At 43.2% G+C, this 19,097-nt stretch overlaps 1 protein-coding gene across 1 annotated transcript in view; it reads right to left on the bottom strand.

Moving 5' to 3' along the window:
• LOC140698890 (uncharacterized) overlaps window positions 1-19,097 on the bottom strand; it is a 99,951-nt gene that overhangs the window by 28,887 nt on the left and 51,967 nt on the right. The window contains exons 7-9 of the mRNA XM_072970749.1: window positions 6,902-7,075; window positions 6,309-6,481; window positions 1,654-1,872 (exon numbers count right to left, since the gene is read on the bottom strand). Of these exons, the coding sequence (XP_072826850.1) occupies window positions 6,395-6,481; window positions 6,902-7,075 (261 nt within the window). The 3' untranslated portion in view covers window positions 1,654-1,872; window positions 6,309-6,394. The remainder of the gene's footprint in view (window positions 1-1,653; window positions 1,873-6,308; window positions 6,482-6,901; window positions 7,076-19,097) is intronic.

Raw genomic sequence — 19,097 nt, 5'->3', positions numbered from 1 at the left:
GGGGCAGGGCTCCAGGCTTCCACTGCTCACTCACCACTCTGTCCAGGGGGAGAAGGTGGTCCCTGCTTAGGTTTCGCTGATGCACCTACCTTGACTAATGTCTGGGGCCTCAGCAGGAGTTGACAGGTGAGGTGAACAGAGCCAGACTCTGTGTAGCACGGTGCTGGGAGCTATGCCCTCAGCAGTGCCCAGGCTCCTAAACATGTCAACTCATCTCCAAGAAGCAGATGGGGAGTGCGGGCATGTAGATCACAGGGCCCTGTGAGGACAAGTACAGATCATGGCCACGACATGCCTCTCCTCTTCCTTAAGCCATAGAGCTATTTCCGGGGAGGAACAGAAAATTCATCCAGAGCCTGCTAGGTGGGCTCTCGCAGGTGGGTCTAGTGTCCCCTGTGCTTCTCACTCACAGGGCTGGTCTAGACATTCTTTTTATTAATTCTCTAGCATCTTCTCCTCCAACTTACCAACAACCAGAAAGTAGGATCTGATCTTAGGTAAGTTCAAGAGTCACAGAGCACCACCTCCAAAGCGGGCCCGGTAGCACATGCCAGGTCTTCTGACCGCCACCTGTGGTACCACCATGAGCCCTCTCCAGACTCAAGGACCGAGGCCGTATGCCGGGGGGACACAGCTTCCCTCACTCACCCCAGCAAAGGGGGACCACGTCTCGGCAAAGGCATCTCACCCTCTTCAGCCCGAGGGACAACACGATAGATATATGGGGAAACAGAGCAGAAGGTGGGGGTTAGGCAGCCCAGAAGAGCTCATCTGTACTTCCGAGGCAAAGTGGGGCCATTGACTTAATCACAGGGACAAAGTGGGAATGAACATTTCCCTGCTCTGTCCCATACACCGTGATACGCCTTTCCCTGCATAAGGAGTTCATTAGGAAGTCCCTGGCGGTGTTTCTGATGTCCTAACTTGGCATGGTGGCTGTCGGGCAGGAAGAGACGGCCTGAGCTGAAAAGGTGCTGGGCCTGGGAGGCAGGTGACAGTGGCTCCAGCCGCAGCTCAAACAGCGCCTCGTTCTGCCTCTCGGGGCTCAGCATCTCATCTATAAGCAAAGGGATGAGACTGTCCCAGGACAGGCTGTCCAACAGAAATGAAATGAGAGCCATGTAAAGAAAGTTTCCCAGTTGCCACGTTTAAAATTTGAAACAAAGAAACAAACCAACAAACAAAAAACAAATACTAGAATGTGATTTTAAGAACAGATCTTACTTAATCTACTGTATGTAAAATACTATTATTTTGACATGTAATCAATATAGGAAGTAAAGAGATAGTTTATGTACTTTTACTAGACAAGCCTCAGCGTCTGATGTGCATTTGACCTACAGCACATCTCAGCTGAGTCCAGCCTCCTCCCCAGTGCTCCTAGCATCAGTGGCTTTGGCTACTTTATTGGACAGCAACTCCAGGGGTCCCACCATGTTCCTGGCTGTAAAGTGGGAGTAAGTGTCCACACTAACCCTAAAAGGATCTCTCTGAAATAAAGGCAGATTCACTTTGAAATGTCTGGAAACCGGCGGGCTGCACCTCCCTCCCCCCTTGGCTACAAGATTGACTTCTTCCTTGCTGATCCCTTTCTGGATGTAGGGAAGCAATCCAGCACAAAGCCAAGGTGGACTGGCCTCCAGGTAAACTTACCTGCTGTCTGTGTCCAGTCCCATGAAGTCCTCCTTCTCAAACGGGATGCAGGGGAGGGGGATCTTGTCCCCAGAATTCTTGGGGCCACCATCCAGCCACTTGGACTTGAGCAAGATGAAGAGTGACTCAGTGAAGTCCTCGATCCTCTTCTCCACCACCCTGCAGTACTCTTAGATTGAAGGCAACGTCGGTGCGCGTCTGCTCGGCTACCTCCCCATGCTGCACAAAGACAAAAAGCTGAGAGTCATTAAGCGATGTGCCATACAGCTCCTCTGCATGTGGAGCTTCTCGAAGGCCTTGGCAGAGAGACATTCGGTAATGGTGACAAGGCCCACGACCTTGGGGTGTTTCTGGAAGACGCTCCACCGATTCTCGGGCACATAGCGGTGCCTGTAGTGGATACAGAGTGTCCACTGGGAGCCACAAGGGCTGATATGGCTAACCGAGGTGAGTAGCTGATAGATGCAAAAGAAATTCTCCTCTGAGATGATCTCTATGGATTGGACCACAACGGGACGAGTCTGGTGGTCCTCAGCACACTGCACGTAGTCAGGGATGCTCATGTTGCAGGCCCTGCCGAGAGGGGAGAGGAGATCGAGGTACATTCTCTGCTGTGTGCTACGGGCCCATCTGGGTTGCGGTGACCTGGTGTGTACCAGCCAGAAGACAAGGGAAGCCAAAGCAAATCCAAGGGTACAGTTTGTCCTCAGAGTCTGCATATGGCTACTGTAGCTCGATCACATTACCCAGCTTTTGGTCTAGGCTTCCTGCCTCTGCAGAGAAAGGTCATTTCTTATTTTCTATTTCCAAGCACCTAGCAAGGCCCTGATGCAAAGTCACTGCTCAAAAATGCTGAATAAAGAAATGAACAAAGGAAATGCTTCCCCAACCCCCTTCAGCAGAATATAAAGAAAAGGACCACAGTAGGATCAAAAGATCTGGATTCCTATTCAATTTATTTGAACTCCTAAGCTTCATAATAATGGATAAGAAAACTTGCCTTGGGGTAGAGGGTACTGTTCATTGGTAGAGCATATGCTTAGCATGTACGAGGTCCTGGGTTCAAACCCCAGTACCTCATTTTAAAAATGAAACAAGTAAATACACCTAATTACCCAGCTGAAAAAGTATTTTTTAATTCAAAAGTCAAAAAACACCTTGCAATTGACACAACATTGTAAACTTGACTATACTTCAATTAAAAAAAAAAAGCCTTGCCTTACAAGAATATATCTGGATTACGGATGTTTGAAAATGTAAAATGCATAGGGTACCACCTGCATAAAAGGAGGTGACTGTACACATGTTCTATCCCTCCTTTATGAGTTATACTTCCTTTGGGGGGGTTATAACCTCTCAGAGCTAATTTTCTCAGATTAAAAATATAAACATTACCTGATTCTCAGTACTGCTGAAGAATCAGATAACTCTATGAAAGCATCTGACCCACAGAGTTTACTCAATAAATGTTTGTTGAATGAATGAATAAACAAGCAAAGTGAATGCTGCTCCCTGCCACAAACCATCATAATGGTACTGCCTGGAAATCCCAAGCCCACGTTCACCCGACTCTGCATTAACAATGTGGGTGACCTGGGTAGACCTGTGTGCTTCTCGAAGCCCCAGTTTAATCGTGAATAGAAATAAGGGCAATAACACAAACCTCAAATTGTTAGTGAGTCAGTAATGAATTGTACCCCAACACTGCAAGATGGAACCATTAAGAAAACTGGGCAAAGGGCCCATAGGCCCTCTCCATATAATCTCTTACTACCACATGGGAATCTACATTACATCTCAAAATTAAAAGTCTAATATTTTAAAGAGGTTATCGAGGTTAGGTGAGCTCACTGTCTCAAATAAGGAACACACAGTACAAATAGGACAATGCCCAGCCCATGAGATACACTCAGTTAACATTCCCACTGAGCCCACTAGTCCCTCCAACTTCAGAGCAAGAGGATGGGTCCTCGTGGCAACAGGCCACAGCACCTGAAGCTAACAAAGCTAATGGTGTCCACTTAAAAGAGCCCCTGTCACCACCCTTGTTCTAATTTTCTATTTGTAATTTTTTCTTTTCATTAAATTGGAACTCCAAATTGCATAGAATTCTTACCAGATATCATGATGGCAGCCCTTCAAAACCTGACCACAGAGATCATGATGGCAGCCTTTCTTGGTGAAACAATAAAATGAAAAGCCATTTCCACAAGACCTCTGTGTAAATCTACTAGGGAACTTCATCCTGGACTGAGGAAGAGGACTGGGGAGTAGGGGGTAAACTGGGACACGGAGAAATATGGGCCACCTGTCCCACAATGGACTTTAGACTCACCCTCACCCTCCAGGAACGTCTAAATACACACAGACAGAGTGCTATGGACAAGAATTTTTTTTAAACAAATCCCTGAATCCCTAGCAGATCTTGTTTCTACCGAGACACAAATGTCTTATTTGTATAATGTTTCACAGAAGCCTTAAAATATTATCACCCCAACTTGACACATCAAGAAACTGAGATAGAGAAGTTTATCACATTCTACAAGATTGGAGAGAGGCCACGTCAGACACCGTATTTAAATCCAAGTCCCTGCTCCGTTGCTCACACTAGAAAGTGTCACATACTGCCTCTTTCCTGCCCTCTCCCTGCAATAAATCTCTGAAGAGTCTTTTCTGTTTCACCTGCAATCAAAATCACATCAATTTTTCACAAAGAGCTATGTCACTCCTTGGAGGACATACCAAAATCTAAAGGGTTGGGTTGAGAGGAGATATTTGCATTTTCTGTTTCTCAAAGGAAACATGGCTTTAAAAGAAACTGAAAAGTATTTATCTAGTCTAAGCGCTCATTGTGCACAGAAAGAAACGGAGGCTCAGAGGAGAAGAGGAAAGGGCGTTATTAACAAATATTGCCTCAGTGCAGCACCAAGCCAGCTCTGGGCACTTCTGGGGGAGGATCTGGAAGGCCCAGGAGAATGAGTGTTAGAAAATAGAAAGAGAAGAAGAATATAAGGCCCCGTCTCTACACCACCATATCATGAATTTCCACCAAATTGCCCAGTATGGGTGCAGCCAATATTAAGGTTGTCTAAACAGGTTATTGAAACCTGGAATTCTCAACCATAGTGGAAATTCCAGCATTTACTGTGCTTTTTTCCCAGTTCAATCATCAATTCAGTGGGCATTCTGTACCAGGGACTACACGAGACCTGGAGTTCTCCCAAATAAAGATCTCTATTACCACGTGTGCAAACCACATTAAGGCCACCAGAAGAAAAGCGCCCACAGATAAGATGGAATTACTGAAACTGAAAGCAGCCAAAGAGCATATATTACTAGGAAAAATGGTGCTCCTATAAATGGACTCATGGACATAGAAAGCAAACTGTATTTAGCAGGCAGGAAAGGAGGGATTAACAGATACAAATTAGTAAATATAAAATAAATGACAAGGACCTGCTATATAACACAGGGAACTATATTCAATTTCTTGTAATGAGTTATACTAAAAACAATCTAAAACATATGTATATACATATGCATATGTTTATAACTGAATCTCTGCTGTACACCTGAAACTAACATTGTAAATTGACTACACTTAAATAAAAAATAATTTAAAAAATAAGTAAAAATAAAAGCAACGCCATTAAGAAAAAATAAAAGAACACTCTAATCCCCTTAGCTGTAGGTGGTGGAGAATTCTGGTTGCAAACACCAAGTCCACTGGATCACTCCAGCAATGGCTGTCACTCTTTCTGACCATCAGAGAGTCACTTGTTTCACTGAGGTTTCTTTTCTCTTCTGTGAAAGGCTACAGCTGCAACTAACGATGTATAGAATCTCATCATTCACAAGCCCAACAAGTAGTGAGGACTTCCCATGGGCCAGGCTCTGGACAGAGGAAAATATAGGGTCCGAAATATATTCATGGGTAGAAGAAGTTTGTGCCATAAAGACGTTAATTCTTCCTGTTTTGATAGACAGATTCATTGCAATTCTGATTAGAATTCCTACCAGATTTTTCTTGGAATGTAACAAGTGAATTTATGGTCAAGATTAGCCAAGAAATTTCTTTAGAACCACCACTGGGGAGGGGTGGATAGGTCATTCATTTCCACTGCTCTTTCTGAAGTGATAAAAACGTTCTGGAATAATAATGGTTGCACAACTGTGAATATGCTAAAAGCTGCTGAATTTTACCATTTAAATGGATGGAATTCATGGTGTGTGAACTATATCACAATAACGCTGTTATATGAAAAAATATTTCTTGACAAATATTTTTCTTTTTATACCACTAGTCTGTCCCACAATTTAAGAAAAACAAAAAACCAATACAAACCAAACTGTGCCAGGAGTTCTTTAGGACTGCAATATCCCTGGGTCTCCAAGGCCTCTGGTGATGCTGTTCCTGTTAACACACACTAGCTGGGCTGGGCTAGTTAGGGACTGTAACTGTCTTTTTAAAATCGACGGTCACACGTTTCACCCTTGGAGAGGGAAGGAAGGAGGATATCACAGCTTCATGCCTTCAGCTCATTTTTAACAGAACCAAGCCCTGCTTTCACCACTGTTAATCCCTCTCACTATAAAAACACGTGACATCAACAAGCACCGCCATCATAACACCTGAAAGTGTTCAAGGTACTTACCTGCGGCAGAAACACTGAGGGAGGAGACAGAAGCTTGCTCAGCACTGATGCTCCCTTTTCCCGACTCCACCAGGTGAAGCTGGGCGCTACAGCCAGAGGCTCTCAGCCCGGGGAGCAGCACACACGCCACTGAGCTGGTCCTGAGGGAGGGTGAAAGGGAAAGGAGGGCAGCCCTAGGGGGGAGGGAAAGGGGGGGTGCGGGCTGCAGCCCCGCTCGGAGGCCAGCCCCAGCACCAGCATAAGCCGCCCGCTCCCGTCCAGGTCCGCAGACCACGCCCGCCCGGGAAACAGCCCGCCCATTGGTGGGGACGGGCAGGCGGCCGAGGAGAGGAAGCCCGGGAGGAGAGGACTCGCGGGCGGGAGAGGGGAAGGGGACGCCAGCCGTGGACTGAGGGGATCCCGGCTGCGTGAGAGGTGGCAGGCGCACACCTGGACCTGGACAGCTGTGGCCGGGGCGCCGGGGCAGGTGGTGCTGTCAGAAGGGTCTGGCCAGAGAAATTCAGCTGAACACGGGCTGACTGGCGCCCTTGGGGGCTGTGAAAGGCGGATCACCCTCCCGAAGCCGCCTGAACCCTTTCCCGGGAGCCCCCCACCTTGCACTTCCACAGCCAGAAGCCCCGGCCCCAGGCAGGAACCAAAGGCCTAACGGGCGACAGAGTTGAGAAGCATTTGGGGCCAATCCCCGGCTCGGACATGGAGCTTCGAACCAGCGGACCACCAGGCACCGACAGCGCATGCGCAGGACGGACATGGATCCTCTCTGGATTCTGCGAGAGAAGGTGGGACAGCGAGGGAGGGAGAAGATGGGAGCGGGTGGAGAAGAGGGGAAAAGTGGAGGGATACAGATGGACAGGAAGAGCAGAGAAGGGATGGGTCTGGATAGGGGAGTGTCGTAGCGGAGTTGGAGAGAAAAAGCTTTACCTCTAGGGCACCCTGAGATGGCAGACCTACCTCTGTACCCTTCTGTAACCGTTCAAGTCCCGCAGCTCATGTTTTACCTCCCTGATCCAGCCCTCCATTAGATGCTTCTGCAGAAACACTACGGGGATCACACCCGTTGCCCCCATGCGGAGCTGGGTTTTCTGTTGCTCTGAGAACCAAGCACCCGCAGGTGTTGTCGCTCAGAACTTCCTTGGGAAGAGCACATATTCCCCTTTTACACGCTGGGAAACAGGCAGGAAGGATCACTGCCTTAGCTCCACTGTCCCAGGTGTTGGGCTGGCGGGGAGAGGTGTGGTACAAGATCAGAGCCCCAGACAGAGCAGACTGCCTGAGTGTTGGTGCATAGTCCCCATCCCTCCTGGGTAAACCATACCCCACCCTAGTGGAAACATCAAGGGCTCACAGTGGTTTCCTGGGGGTGGGAGAGCTGTCCTCATGTGAAGGAAAAGTCCAGCTGGGCTAACAAGCTAAGTCACAAATCTAAGTGTGATAAGTGTCGGTTTACTGATCTAAGTTCTGCTGGGCTATCTCGTAAATCTGAAGTTTAGTGTCAGTTTATTGGCCTAACAACCTAACTCGTAATTCCAAGCTCAACAAGTGTCAGTAACGTGATCTATTACAAATTGATAAGCTCCAGTGTACTGATTCCTTGCTTTTTGTTCTTTAAGTCTTATTGGCTAATATCCCCTTAGTTGTATTGAAGTATTTAAAACCTCATGTGCACGTCTTGGAGGTGCTCAGAACTTCGGAGCAGAAGCCCCTCTGAGCCCGCCGGCATAATAATTCTGAGTACTCCAGCACTCCGATTGGTGCTTGTTTCTTGGCTGGCCTGTTTCCATAACACTCAGCTCCAGTGCCCAGCTTTCTAGGTAGATAGGAGTGTTACCAAGTCCAAATTCATTCTCCCCAGTGCAGGACAGGCCAATAAGTTTGGAAACCAGATGTTGGGGCTTGGAATAGCAAGTTTCTGTAGACCTAGTTGGCAAACTAATGTTCTGGAAAACCATCTCCCCAAGTCACAATTCAGGCTCCTTCCCTACGCGCTTGGTTGTTGCAAACTTCTTAGTGTAGGAATTCCTTCTTGTTAGAATCCTTTGTTCTTACAGCTATCTGCGTGGGTCAGATCCCTGTAAATCTCCAACAAAACAAACGTTATTTTCTATTCTGCAATTTGCTATCTTTTAATGAATGAAAAAGTGTTCAATATCCTTAAAGGTCAGAGCTTCAGAATAAGCTCTCCTGTGTATTTCAGGCTCTAGGCAACAATTTTTTACAAGCAAGATGAAGCCTAGGAGACAGAGCATAGGGTTAAATTCAAAGGAACAGATCTAATATGGAGTCAGATTTGTTCTGTTCTATTACCCGGGCAGAAGCCACTTGAGGATTTAAATCTCTTTAAGTTAAAAATAACTAAAATTTTAAAGGAATTTACATGCATAGGTGGGAATGTGCAAAGCATATCTGGAAAAGCACCCAAAAGATAGTAAACAGTGGCATCTCCAGACAGGGCTGAAAGAACAGAGGATGAGGGAAAACTTCTTTCACTTGTGTATTTTTGTGCTCTGTTTGAGTTTTTTTTTAACCATTTCCTTGCATTTCTTTTTCAGTTAAAATAATGTGTAATGGAGCAAAGGAGTAACTAGCTTAGCAAATACAGCAGCCATGGAATCACTAAGTCATCACTTTTGATTTAAGCCAGAAAGCATTTATTGACTCTCTCCAATGTGCTCAGTCCTGTTTTAAGACTTCTTTTATATTATTATTATTATTATAATACTATTATTATTTCTAGTACTATTACTATTACTATTATTACTATTATTTTATGAAATAATAACATGGTATACCTCACCCCTGCCCATGACTGGTGGAAAACCAACTGAGGTTTTCTTGTGTTGTTTTCCAAGGAGTAGAGATGAGTTTATAAACAGAACACATCTTCAGGGCAAAACAGGCAGTGTGCATTACCAGCAGGCCAGACAGCAATGAAGGGTTTTCAATTGAGGCGCAAAGAAGCTGAGAGAGAAAGCCTCAAGGACACTACAAAAAGCTGCCCAAACTGCCATCTCCATGGTACTACTGAAATAGGAAAGAACAAATCTGACTCCACATTTGATCTCTTTCTTTGACTTTAACAAAGCCAAGTTAATATGCTCCGGTCTTTTCATGGGTTATGATGTCACAGAGGAAACGGACAGGTCAACAAGGAACCACTCTGCCGTGATCACGGAGCCGGGGAAAGGGATGGGTTGCAAGATGTATGAAGCAGCCGCAACTGTGCCCGTGCTTCTAGGCAGGTATCCAAAATCGCCTCGACAAGGTGTCAAACATTTGTGCCCACGTCCTCATCAACAGACATGTATTAAAGACAAATGGAAACATATAAAAGGCCAATACCCTTGCTGGGTACACCGTCCAAAGAACAAAGTCTCAGTTTGACAACTGGCCATCTCGGTTCCATGGGATTCATTCTTGGAGAACCTTAAAAACCACTCTTCTGTCCTCAAGAATTGCTGCATATTTGTCCTATCTTTGGCTCAAGGATGCAGCACGTTCAAGTGAACTTTAATGTCTGCACAGATTTGACTGTCTTTCTCCAGGTTCATTTGTCCATTCCAATGAGGCCTGAGCTATGTCCATCCTCCGTAAGATCTATTCCCTCCAGTGACAGTTCATTGAGCCTGCAATTAAAAGCCAAGTGAACAAGACTGTCCTCAGCTAAAAATTTCACCCACCCTTCACTGTTTTCTTAATCTCCTCTCCTGGCTAATTGCAACAGACTAACACCTCCCTCCACCAAGATTACCAACTATGTCATTTTGTCTCCCCAAAGAGAAAGTAAGGTCCATAATAGAGGAGACAACTACATAGTCACCTCTGAATTCGTAGCATATAGAACTGTTAATAAATAGATCTATGATTATGGCTTCTTTCCTTTAAAACCTTTCTGGTTATTTGAATGAGACCTTGGAAGAGAGGTGTTTGCTGTCCAGTATCTTGATCCACAAGACTCTGGAGGCCTTTTTCAGAATGGCTGTTCACTGATTCATTCAAAACACAACTTATCAATCAAGGAGTATCTGTGCTTTTCTGCCAGGTGTTTGTGGTCACTCTAATGCCAGAACAACTTTAAATTATATCCTTACTTTGGATTTGTTATTTTTCCCCTCTTCCAACAAAATTGACTTTCCTTAATTTCTTGCCTTGAGGAATTTTTTTTTTTCCTATTTCACCCTTTAGTAAACCAAGATCCTCAGGATGGGCTTGGCCCATAATATGATCCCCCATCCAACTCCTAGTGTCAGAGGCCTGGGGCTCACATCCTGCCCTCCTGTCAAGGCAACTGAAAATCAGTTCAGGATCAAACCAGCACCCCAGGGATTCTAAGGCTCGCATATCTCCCAGAAACCCTGCTTTCTCATTTGTGTTGGTTTCTGAGAATTTTCCCTCTCTTTCTTGACAATTAGTTGTGCAGCTTGAAAGATGAGGAAGGAAGGTTTTATTTCTTAATCAGCATTTTAAGGAACTTGTGCAATGAAAGTTTTCACGAGTTTCTAGAACCCTCCATTGCCGAGAAAGAAAACACACTAGACATTTTCTAAATTTAGCTCCCATGTGCATTTTTTCTTTGTTTTTGTTTTCTTAACTGTTAACAGACATTTTTTAATTAAAAAAAAATAAGGCCCCAAAAAGGATAGAACACTGAAGGGGCAATCAAAATTAAAGGGCAAAGACAGAAAAATGATAACTACTCTACAAAGTTAATATAATACATACACTATGTATCAGATCAGCAATTCTCAGTAACAGCTAATTGAAAAATGACCATGAGGTAAAATTTCTCTCCTGTCAGGACATGGCCAACAGAAAATACAATTAAACCAACAAACTAATATCCTAAGTCTGGCGAGGTACAGAAGTCTACAAGCTAAATGTGTCTTCTTCTGGAAAAGAGGAAGACACACCAGCTCTTTTCTGTGGAGCCTGAGCCCACGGGAGGACGGTGAAGTGAGCTCTGTAAGTACATAATTAGCAAACTGAGTGATGAATAAATAGACGTGAGCTTTGATGACAGAGGTGATACTACTATTCGTTTGTCCTGTAAAGTATGACTTCCGTTCAGTGATCAATACTTCGGTGTCCTCAGGAGTTGACATTATTCGAAAATGCACAGCCTGGGCGCAGACCTCCACTTTCAGCTCGTGACACTGCACTTAGATGTCACAAGGGCACCTCCAACTCCACCTGCAAAGAGCTGACTTCACGGTGCTCCTCCAATAGCCGTCCTGCCCAGGGCCTCTGGTCGGGGGCTAAGTTCTCCGTGCCTCTCCCAACTCAGACCCATCACTCACAGATGTGAATGGACCCCTCCTTCAGGGCCCAGATATCCTCAGACACCGAGTCCCACCACCCACACCTGACCTACCAGATACTCACTGGCACTCACTCAGCACTGACTCTGTGCTGGGACCATGCTGCACACTGCAAACGTTATCTCACTGGATCTCCACAACAGTCCTGGGAATTGGGTACATCGCTGCTTCAATTGATTAGATAAATTGTTTCACTTCCTTGAGTGCGTCATTCAAACTGACACGGCTACTGAGCCACAAGCCTGGGCCTGAAAACCACTTGAAAATTGAACACTGCTACACCTCGCAGCCACCCTACTCTGACTCATCACATCACCTCCTGCCAAGCCTTCTAAATGTTTCCAAGCATTCTACAAGACAAAAGTGAACTACGAGAGCACCCCACTCTCCAACATAAAATCTGTCAATGATGGTCCGCTGCCCTTAGGAGAAAGCCCCACCGGGCCTGAGCACAGCCCAACGGCCCAGCATCCGCGTTCCCTGCGCGGCCGCGCCGCCTCACCCAGTACGCAGCTCTACACGTGCCTTCTCTAGGACAGGGATGCAGACTCCGCACAACCCAGGGCTTGTCTCACTTGAACAATGATCACCTTCTTCAGTGTTCATCTTCTTCTTTGCTGACCCTCAGAAAAATGTTTTCTCATTATGAATAAATATCTTTTTCCTTATAACTTCCCATCATTGATAATGAGCTCCCCTGAAAGAGAGAAGACCTAATTGTCAGTCTCCTTATCTGTAAAGTGAGATTAACAAGGAAATATATGAGGTTTTATGAGAAATAATATTCATGTGAGGCTGAGGGACAATTCCATCATACAATAAGCACTCAATATGTGCTTAATTAATATTAATAAGAATATATTGCATTCCAGCAACCTTCAATCAATTTTTAATGACTTTGTCCAACAGACTACTGACAAACTGTTGGACGAACCACTTTGAGCAGATCAGCACAAGCGTACTGGGATAGGTAAGTGTTGACTCCAGTTGCAGCTGCAGCCACCCAGCACTACGGGGTGGGGGCAGTTTGCTCAAGCTCTTACATGTTGCTTGAGCATTTAGTTGTCGTTATTGATTAAAGACAGGTGGGGGTTCTTTAGTCAAAGCACCTGAAACATAAATCTTCAAAGATTGATGCAAATTAGGTTTCAAGAACAACACTCTCACTAGAAATTATTTGAAAATCATAGTCTTAGCTACTCCGCACATCAAAAGGGCATGTTCTTAATGTATCTGACTAAATACACCGGAAGGGTTGTTTAAAAGAAATTACGATGAAGCCATCCTGAATAAGCTCCAGTATCATCTGCACAAAGCCCCACCCAAGGGTCTCATTTCACATTTCCACATAGGTGTTCAGGTAGCTTAACTTGGGTCTTGGTTTCTTATAACACGGGGCGGGGAATAGTTGTGGATAGATTTAAGTAGCAAATATATAACTAGGGTAATTGCTGTTAAGGAATTCTAGAAATAAGAAGATTGATATATAGTCCCACCCATAAGAAACTCAGCATGTCCAATTACAGCAGCATTAAAAATAAAATGAGGGATACATTTAACGAAAGTTTACAAGATTTGTACATTGAACTTTTTGAAGTATCACCAAAATAAATTTTAAAAGATCTACATATATGGAAGACATCCCATTTCCATGGAATGATAGACAGTATTATTAAAAATATTAAGACTCCTCAAAATGATCTACATATACAGTGGAATCCCTATCAAAATTCCAGCTGACTTCTTTGCAAAAATTGAAAAACTGATCCCAAAATTAATATGGACGTGCAAGGGGCCCAGGATAGGCAAAACAACCTTGCAAAAGAAGAGTAAAGTTGGAGGACTCACTTTAAAAGGTACTAAAATGCTATAGTAATAAGTCAGTATGATGCTGGCATAAGTTTGGATAAATAAATCTATGAGACACAATAAAAACCCACGGGGAAAAACTTACATTTACAGACAGTTTTCCACTACGGGGCCAAAAACACCCCATTGAAAGAATAGTCTATTCAACAAATTGTGCAGGGACAGCTGGGTATCTGCAGGCAAAAGAATCAATCTGGAATCTGAACACCCATATTTTATATAACAAATAAAAATTAAAACAAAGATCACAGACAGAAATGTAAAAATTAAACGTATAAACATTCTAAAAGAAGACACAGTAGAAATCTTTGTGGTCCTAGGATAGGCTTTGGTTTCCTGGATACAATACCAAGAGCACAAGTGATAGAAGAAAAAAGCAGATAAACTGGACTTCATCAAAATTAAAACCCTTTTCTTACAAAAGACATCATCAAGAAAGTCAAATGACAGGGGAAATGGGTATCTCAAGTCAGAGAGTGCGTGCTTAGCAAGAAAAATAAAATAAATCATTACATCTAACTACCTCCCCTGTAAAGAAATTGTTTTAATGTTTAAAAAAAATAAAGTGAAAGACAATGTGCAGAATAGAAGAACAATTTTGCAAAACATTTATCTAATAAGAGAGTAGCATCCAGGATATATAACGAATTCTTACAACTGAACAATACAATAAAACAGACCCAATTTTTAAATTTACCACAAATTTAGATACATATACAAATGGCCAATAAGCATATGAAAAGATGCTCAACATCACTAGACAAATCAAAATCAAAATGAGATCTCATTTTACACCCACTAGGATGGTTATTACCAAATCATGGACAATAACAAATGTCATTCAGGAGGCAGAGAAACCTCATATGCGGCCAGGGGAAAGGGACAATTGTGCAACTTCTTTGGAGAAGTCTGGTATTTCCTCAAAAGCTTAGAGTTATATGGCTCAGCAATTCCACTCCTATATGTAGAGTCATCCCTCAATACCCTTGGGGGGTTGGTTTCAGGAACCCCACACCCTGGATACCATAATCCAAGGATGTTCGAGTCCCTTTACAATCAGCCATCTGGATCCATGTAGTGGAAACTACAGATATGGAGGGCCAACTGTACAGCCAACAGAATGAAAACATATTCTCATAAAAATTTCACATCAATATTCATAGCAGTATCATTCAGAGTAGCCAAAAGTTACTAACAATATCCATCCATCAATGAACGGATAAACACATTTACCAAGAATAGGCCCACAAACTTTTGGTCATTGAAACTTTGACAAAGGAGGTGAGAACATACAATGGAGTAAAGACAGCCTCTTCAGCAAATGGTGCAGGGAAAACTGCACAGCTGCATGTAAATCAATGAAGTTAGACTACTCCCTCACAGCATACACAAAAATGAACTCAAAATGTGTTAAAGAATTAAACATGTAGACAAGACACTATAAACCTCTTAGAAGCAACCATAGGCAAAACATGTGACATACATCTCAGCAATGTTTTCCTAGAGCAGTCTACTCAAGCAATAGAAAAACAACCAAAAATATACAAGAGGGCTCTAATTAAACTTACAAACATTTGCACAGCTATGGAAACAGTAAGCAAAACAAAAAGACAACCAACCTATGGAATGGGAGAAAATATTTGCAATAAATGAAACTGCTAGGGGCTTAATTCCCAGAATATGTAAACAGCTTTTACACTTAATAAGAAAGAAAAACAAACAATTCAATTCAAAAATTGGCAGAAGTCCTAAAGAAACATTTCTCCAATGAAGACGCACAAATGGCCAGTAGGCACATGAAAAAATGTTCAATATCATTATCAGAGAAATGCAAATCAAAACTGCAATCAAATATCACCTCTCACCAGTCAGAATAGCCATCATTCAGAAGTTCACAGACAATAAATACTGGAGAGGCTGCGGAGAATTGGGAACCCTCCTACACTGTGGTGGGAATGCAGTTTGGTGGAGCCATTGTGGAAAAATTATAGAGGTTCATCAAAGACAAAACCTTGACCTCCCAGATGACCCAGCAATCCCACTCCTGGGCATATATCCAGAAGGAACCCTAATTAAAAAAGACACCTACACCCCAATGTTCACAGCAGCACTATTTACAATAGCAAGACATGGAAACAACCGAAATGTCCACTGACAGATGGCTGGATAAAGAGGTTGTAGCATATTTGTCCAATAGACTACTATTCAGCCATAAAATAATAATAAAATAATGCCATTTGCAGCAACATCAATGGACCTGGAGAATGTCATTCTAAGTGAAGTAAGCCAGAAAGAGAAAGGAAAATACCACATGAGATTGCTGACATGTGGAATCAAAAAAAAAAAAAAAAAGAAAGAAACAAAAAGATAAATTTCTCTACAGAACAGAAACAGACAGAGTCACAGGAACCAAACTGTGGTTACCAGAGGGGGGAGGGTGTGGGAAGGAATAAATTGGGAGTTCAAGATTTGCAGTTACTGAGTATGTAAAGAATAAACAGCAAGTTTATACTGTATAGCACAGGAGAATATATTTAATATCTTATAGTAACTTATGTTTAAAAACAGTATGAAAATGAATGCCGGTATGTTCCTTTTTAACTGAAGTCTTGTGCTGTAGACAAGAAACTGACACAACATTATAAACTGACAAGACTTCAATGAAAATATTTTTAAATAGACTAAAACCAAAAAAAATGGAAAAGGATATTATCAAACAAAAAGAATAAAGTACTGATTCAGGCTACAATATGGATGAACCTTGAAATTTTATGCTAAAATAAGCCAGACACAGAAAGCCAAATAGTGCCCTATAAGGTGAACTGTATCTAAGCGTTTATTGTACTACTCCTGTAAATTTTCCAGAGGTTTGAAATCTATCAATATCAAAATAAAATGTATTATGCATTAAAAACTTAAAACGCTTCCTCACAGGAGGGCTTTGATTATTAAATGCAGAAACGCATATAAAGCTCTTGGAAAAACAATTTGCACGTCCACACACAGTCACTGCTGTCACTGCCACTCAGAGGGTGGTGCCAGCGCTGATGAGAGCTGCCTCCACTCGCTCCCCTGCAGAAAGGAGTGAAGGCCTGAGCTCTGCCATGCAGGGTGAGCGTGAACCTGAGTCATACACAGCCACGTTCCAGACTCTGCGTTACCCAACTTTCTTATACAAACTGCAACATGTAATGTAAACACGCTAGAGGGATGTATCTTACAACACAGGGAATACAGACAATGTTTTACAGTAACTATAAATGGAGCATCTATTGTACACCTGAAACTAATATCATATTTTAAATCAGCTATATCTCTATAAAAAATTTAAAAATATTTTTAAAATGTTATCACTTTAATATTCAAATCGGTTTTTAAGTAAATACTAAACAGCTTAGAATATATAAAAGCATTTAATTGTGCTGTTTGTTTGCATATTTACATTCAGCCTCTTGCTAAAAGAGAATTTAAACAATTTTTTTAAACACAGCTTAACAACCATAACAACAAAAAGGCAAAACGGAGAGTGAAGAGAAAATGGAGATTCAATACTTAAATGAAACCAGGGGGAGATAAACTCATAAAAATGGATTCCATGAAGTCAGGGCAAGTGTTAAAGGCCGACTACAAATTCAGCTGTAAGATTCTTGGCAGCTAAAGCAAAAAGAATATGATGAAGGGGCGGGTGGTAGAGCATGTGCTTAGCGTGCACGGGGTCCTGGGTTCAAGCCCCAGGGCCTCCACTAACAGATAAATACATCTAATTACCTTCCCACCAAAAGAACCCCAAAGAAAAGAAAAAGAGAAATTTCTTTCCCAAAACACCCTGATATTAAATTTGGGTTAAATACTTAAAAACAGATAAAAAGAAAAATAAAAAAGATAAGTGACACTGTGAAGGAAAACCCCAGCTGGGCTAACAAGCTAAGTCACAAATCTAAGTGTGATAATGTTGGTTTACTGATCTAAGTTTTGCTGAGCTACTTGGTAAACCTGAAGTTTAGTGTCAGTTTAATGGGCTAATAAGCTAACACGTAAATCCAAGGACAACAATTGTCAGTAACGGGATCTGTTCCAAATTGATAAGCTTCAGTGTACTGATTCCTTGCTTTTTGTTGTTTGAGCCTTATTGGCTAATAGCCCCATACTTGTAATTAACCCTATAAAACCTCATGTGCACGTCTTGGAGGTGCTCAGAGCTTTGGAAATGAAGCCCCTCTGAGCGTGCCAGCTAAATAAATCTCAGTACTACAACCCTGTGAGTTATACTTGTTTCTTGGCTTGCCTGTTGTTTCTATAACAACACAAGCGATAATGCCCGTGAGATAAATCTGCGGAGGTTGCTGTCAGGTCCCCATGTCTCACGTAGGAAAATCTGAAACATTTTTCTCACCATTCAGGGTCATCATAAGCCCACCTCACACCTCCCGCAGTTAAATGCAAGAGCACAGGTAGGGCCAGACCTTTGCTGTCTCTGTGTCATCACAGTGAGACAGGATGGAAGGGGGAAGAGCACAGCCATTCAAGGAAGGCCACAGCAATTAACATCAAAATGTTAAAGGATTCAATCCCCAATAGGCCTTGAGGCTCAGGATGAAGAGATTTAACTTCTAGCAGATCTTGAGCTTCAGTAAACATCCATTGTATTAGTAACTTGGTCAATAACATGCCCCAGGCAACATGGCAGTCCCAATGCTAGCCACAAAAGGTCAAAGGGTGGGAAATGGCCAACTCCCTGGGAATCCCAGCGCCTTACCCTAAGGCTGGTCCTTCTACTTATTAGCATATGAAACCACCAAGCCCAAGAAAACAAGCAACACAGCGCCACCTCGCGGTCACCACTCTCTCTCCCTCTTTGGGGAAGGCCCTCAATCTGTGGAGTGTGTACCTACTTCTAATATGAGCATCAAACCCCCACACCTCGTGACGTTTCTCTTGCATTTCAATGTATCTCTCTGAATAAATCTACCTTTACTCAACACTGGCTTGCTCTTGAATTCTTTACTGCATGAAGTTAAGGAACAAAATCTGGTGGGGCACATCCCAGGGGCTCAATGAAAGCCTGGGACACAGCCCTTCTCATGCCCAACGTTTTTTATTCTTGTATCAACAGGACTGGGCTGTGAAGGGAGGTCTGAGGCCACAGCTAAGGGACAGAAGCAGCCTCCAGGGCTCCAATTGGTGGGCAGTCTCTCCCCCAGCATGGGTCTTGGGGTCTGCCCGGTTCTCTGTGTTTCTCTGTTGTGCTGACTCCCCAGACATACAGCGTACTCCTAGGCTTGTCCCCACAAAACCCTTCTCTCCAAAATACAAGCACATCATGTCACAATCCACTTGTTCAACAAGGAAATGTTCAGCCCACATTTTTTCCTCCCCAATAAAGTACCCAACTGTCCTCGCTCCCATCACACCACTATTTTTTGTGAGAACTCTGCACTCGCCACACCCCATCCTGAACACAGGTGCCTTACTGGCTGTGATTGAGATGTTTCTTTCTCACACAGCCTGCGTCCTTTCACTTTCCCCTTGTTACCTTAAAAAAGCATTTCCTGAGTCACTCACCCCTCTGATTCTGAACTAACAAAGTGCTGAGGTTGCAGTCACT

This window comes from Vicugna pacos, chromosome 10 (genome assembly GCF_048564905.1).
Source record: "Vicugna pacos chromosome 10, VicPac4, whole genome shotgun sequence".
NCBI lineage: Eukaryota > Metazoa > Chordata > Mammalia > Artiodactyla > Camelidae > Vicugna > Vicugna pacos.
This window is presented reverse-complemented; position numbering and strand designations above follow the sequence as displayed.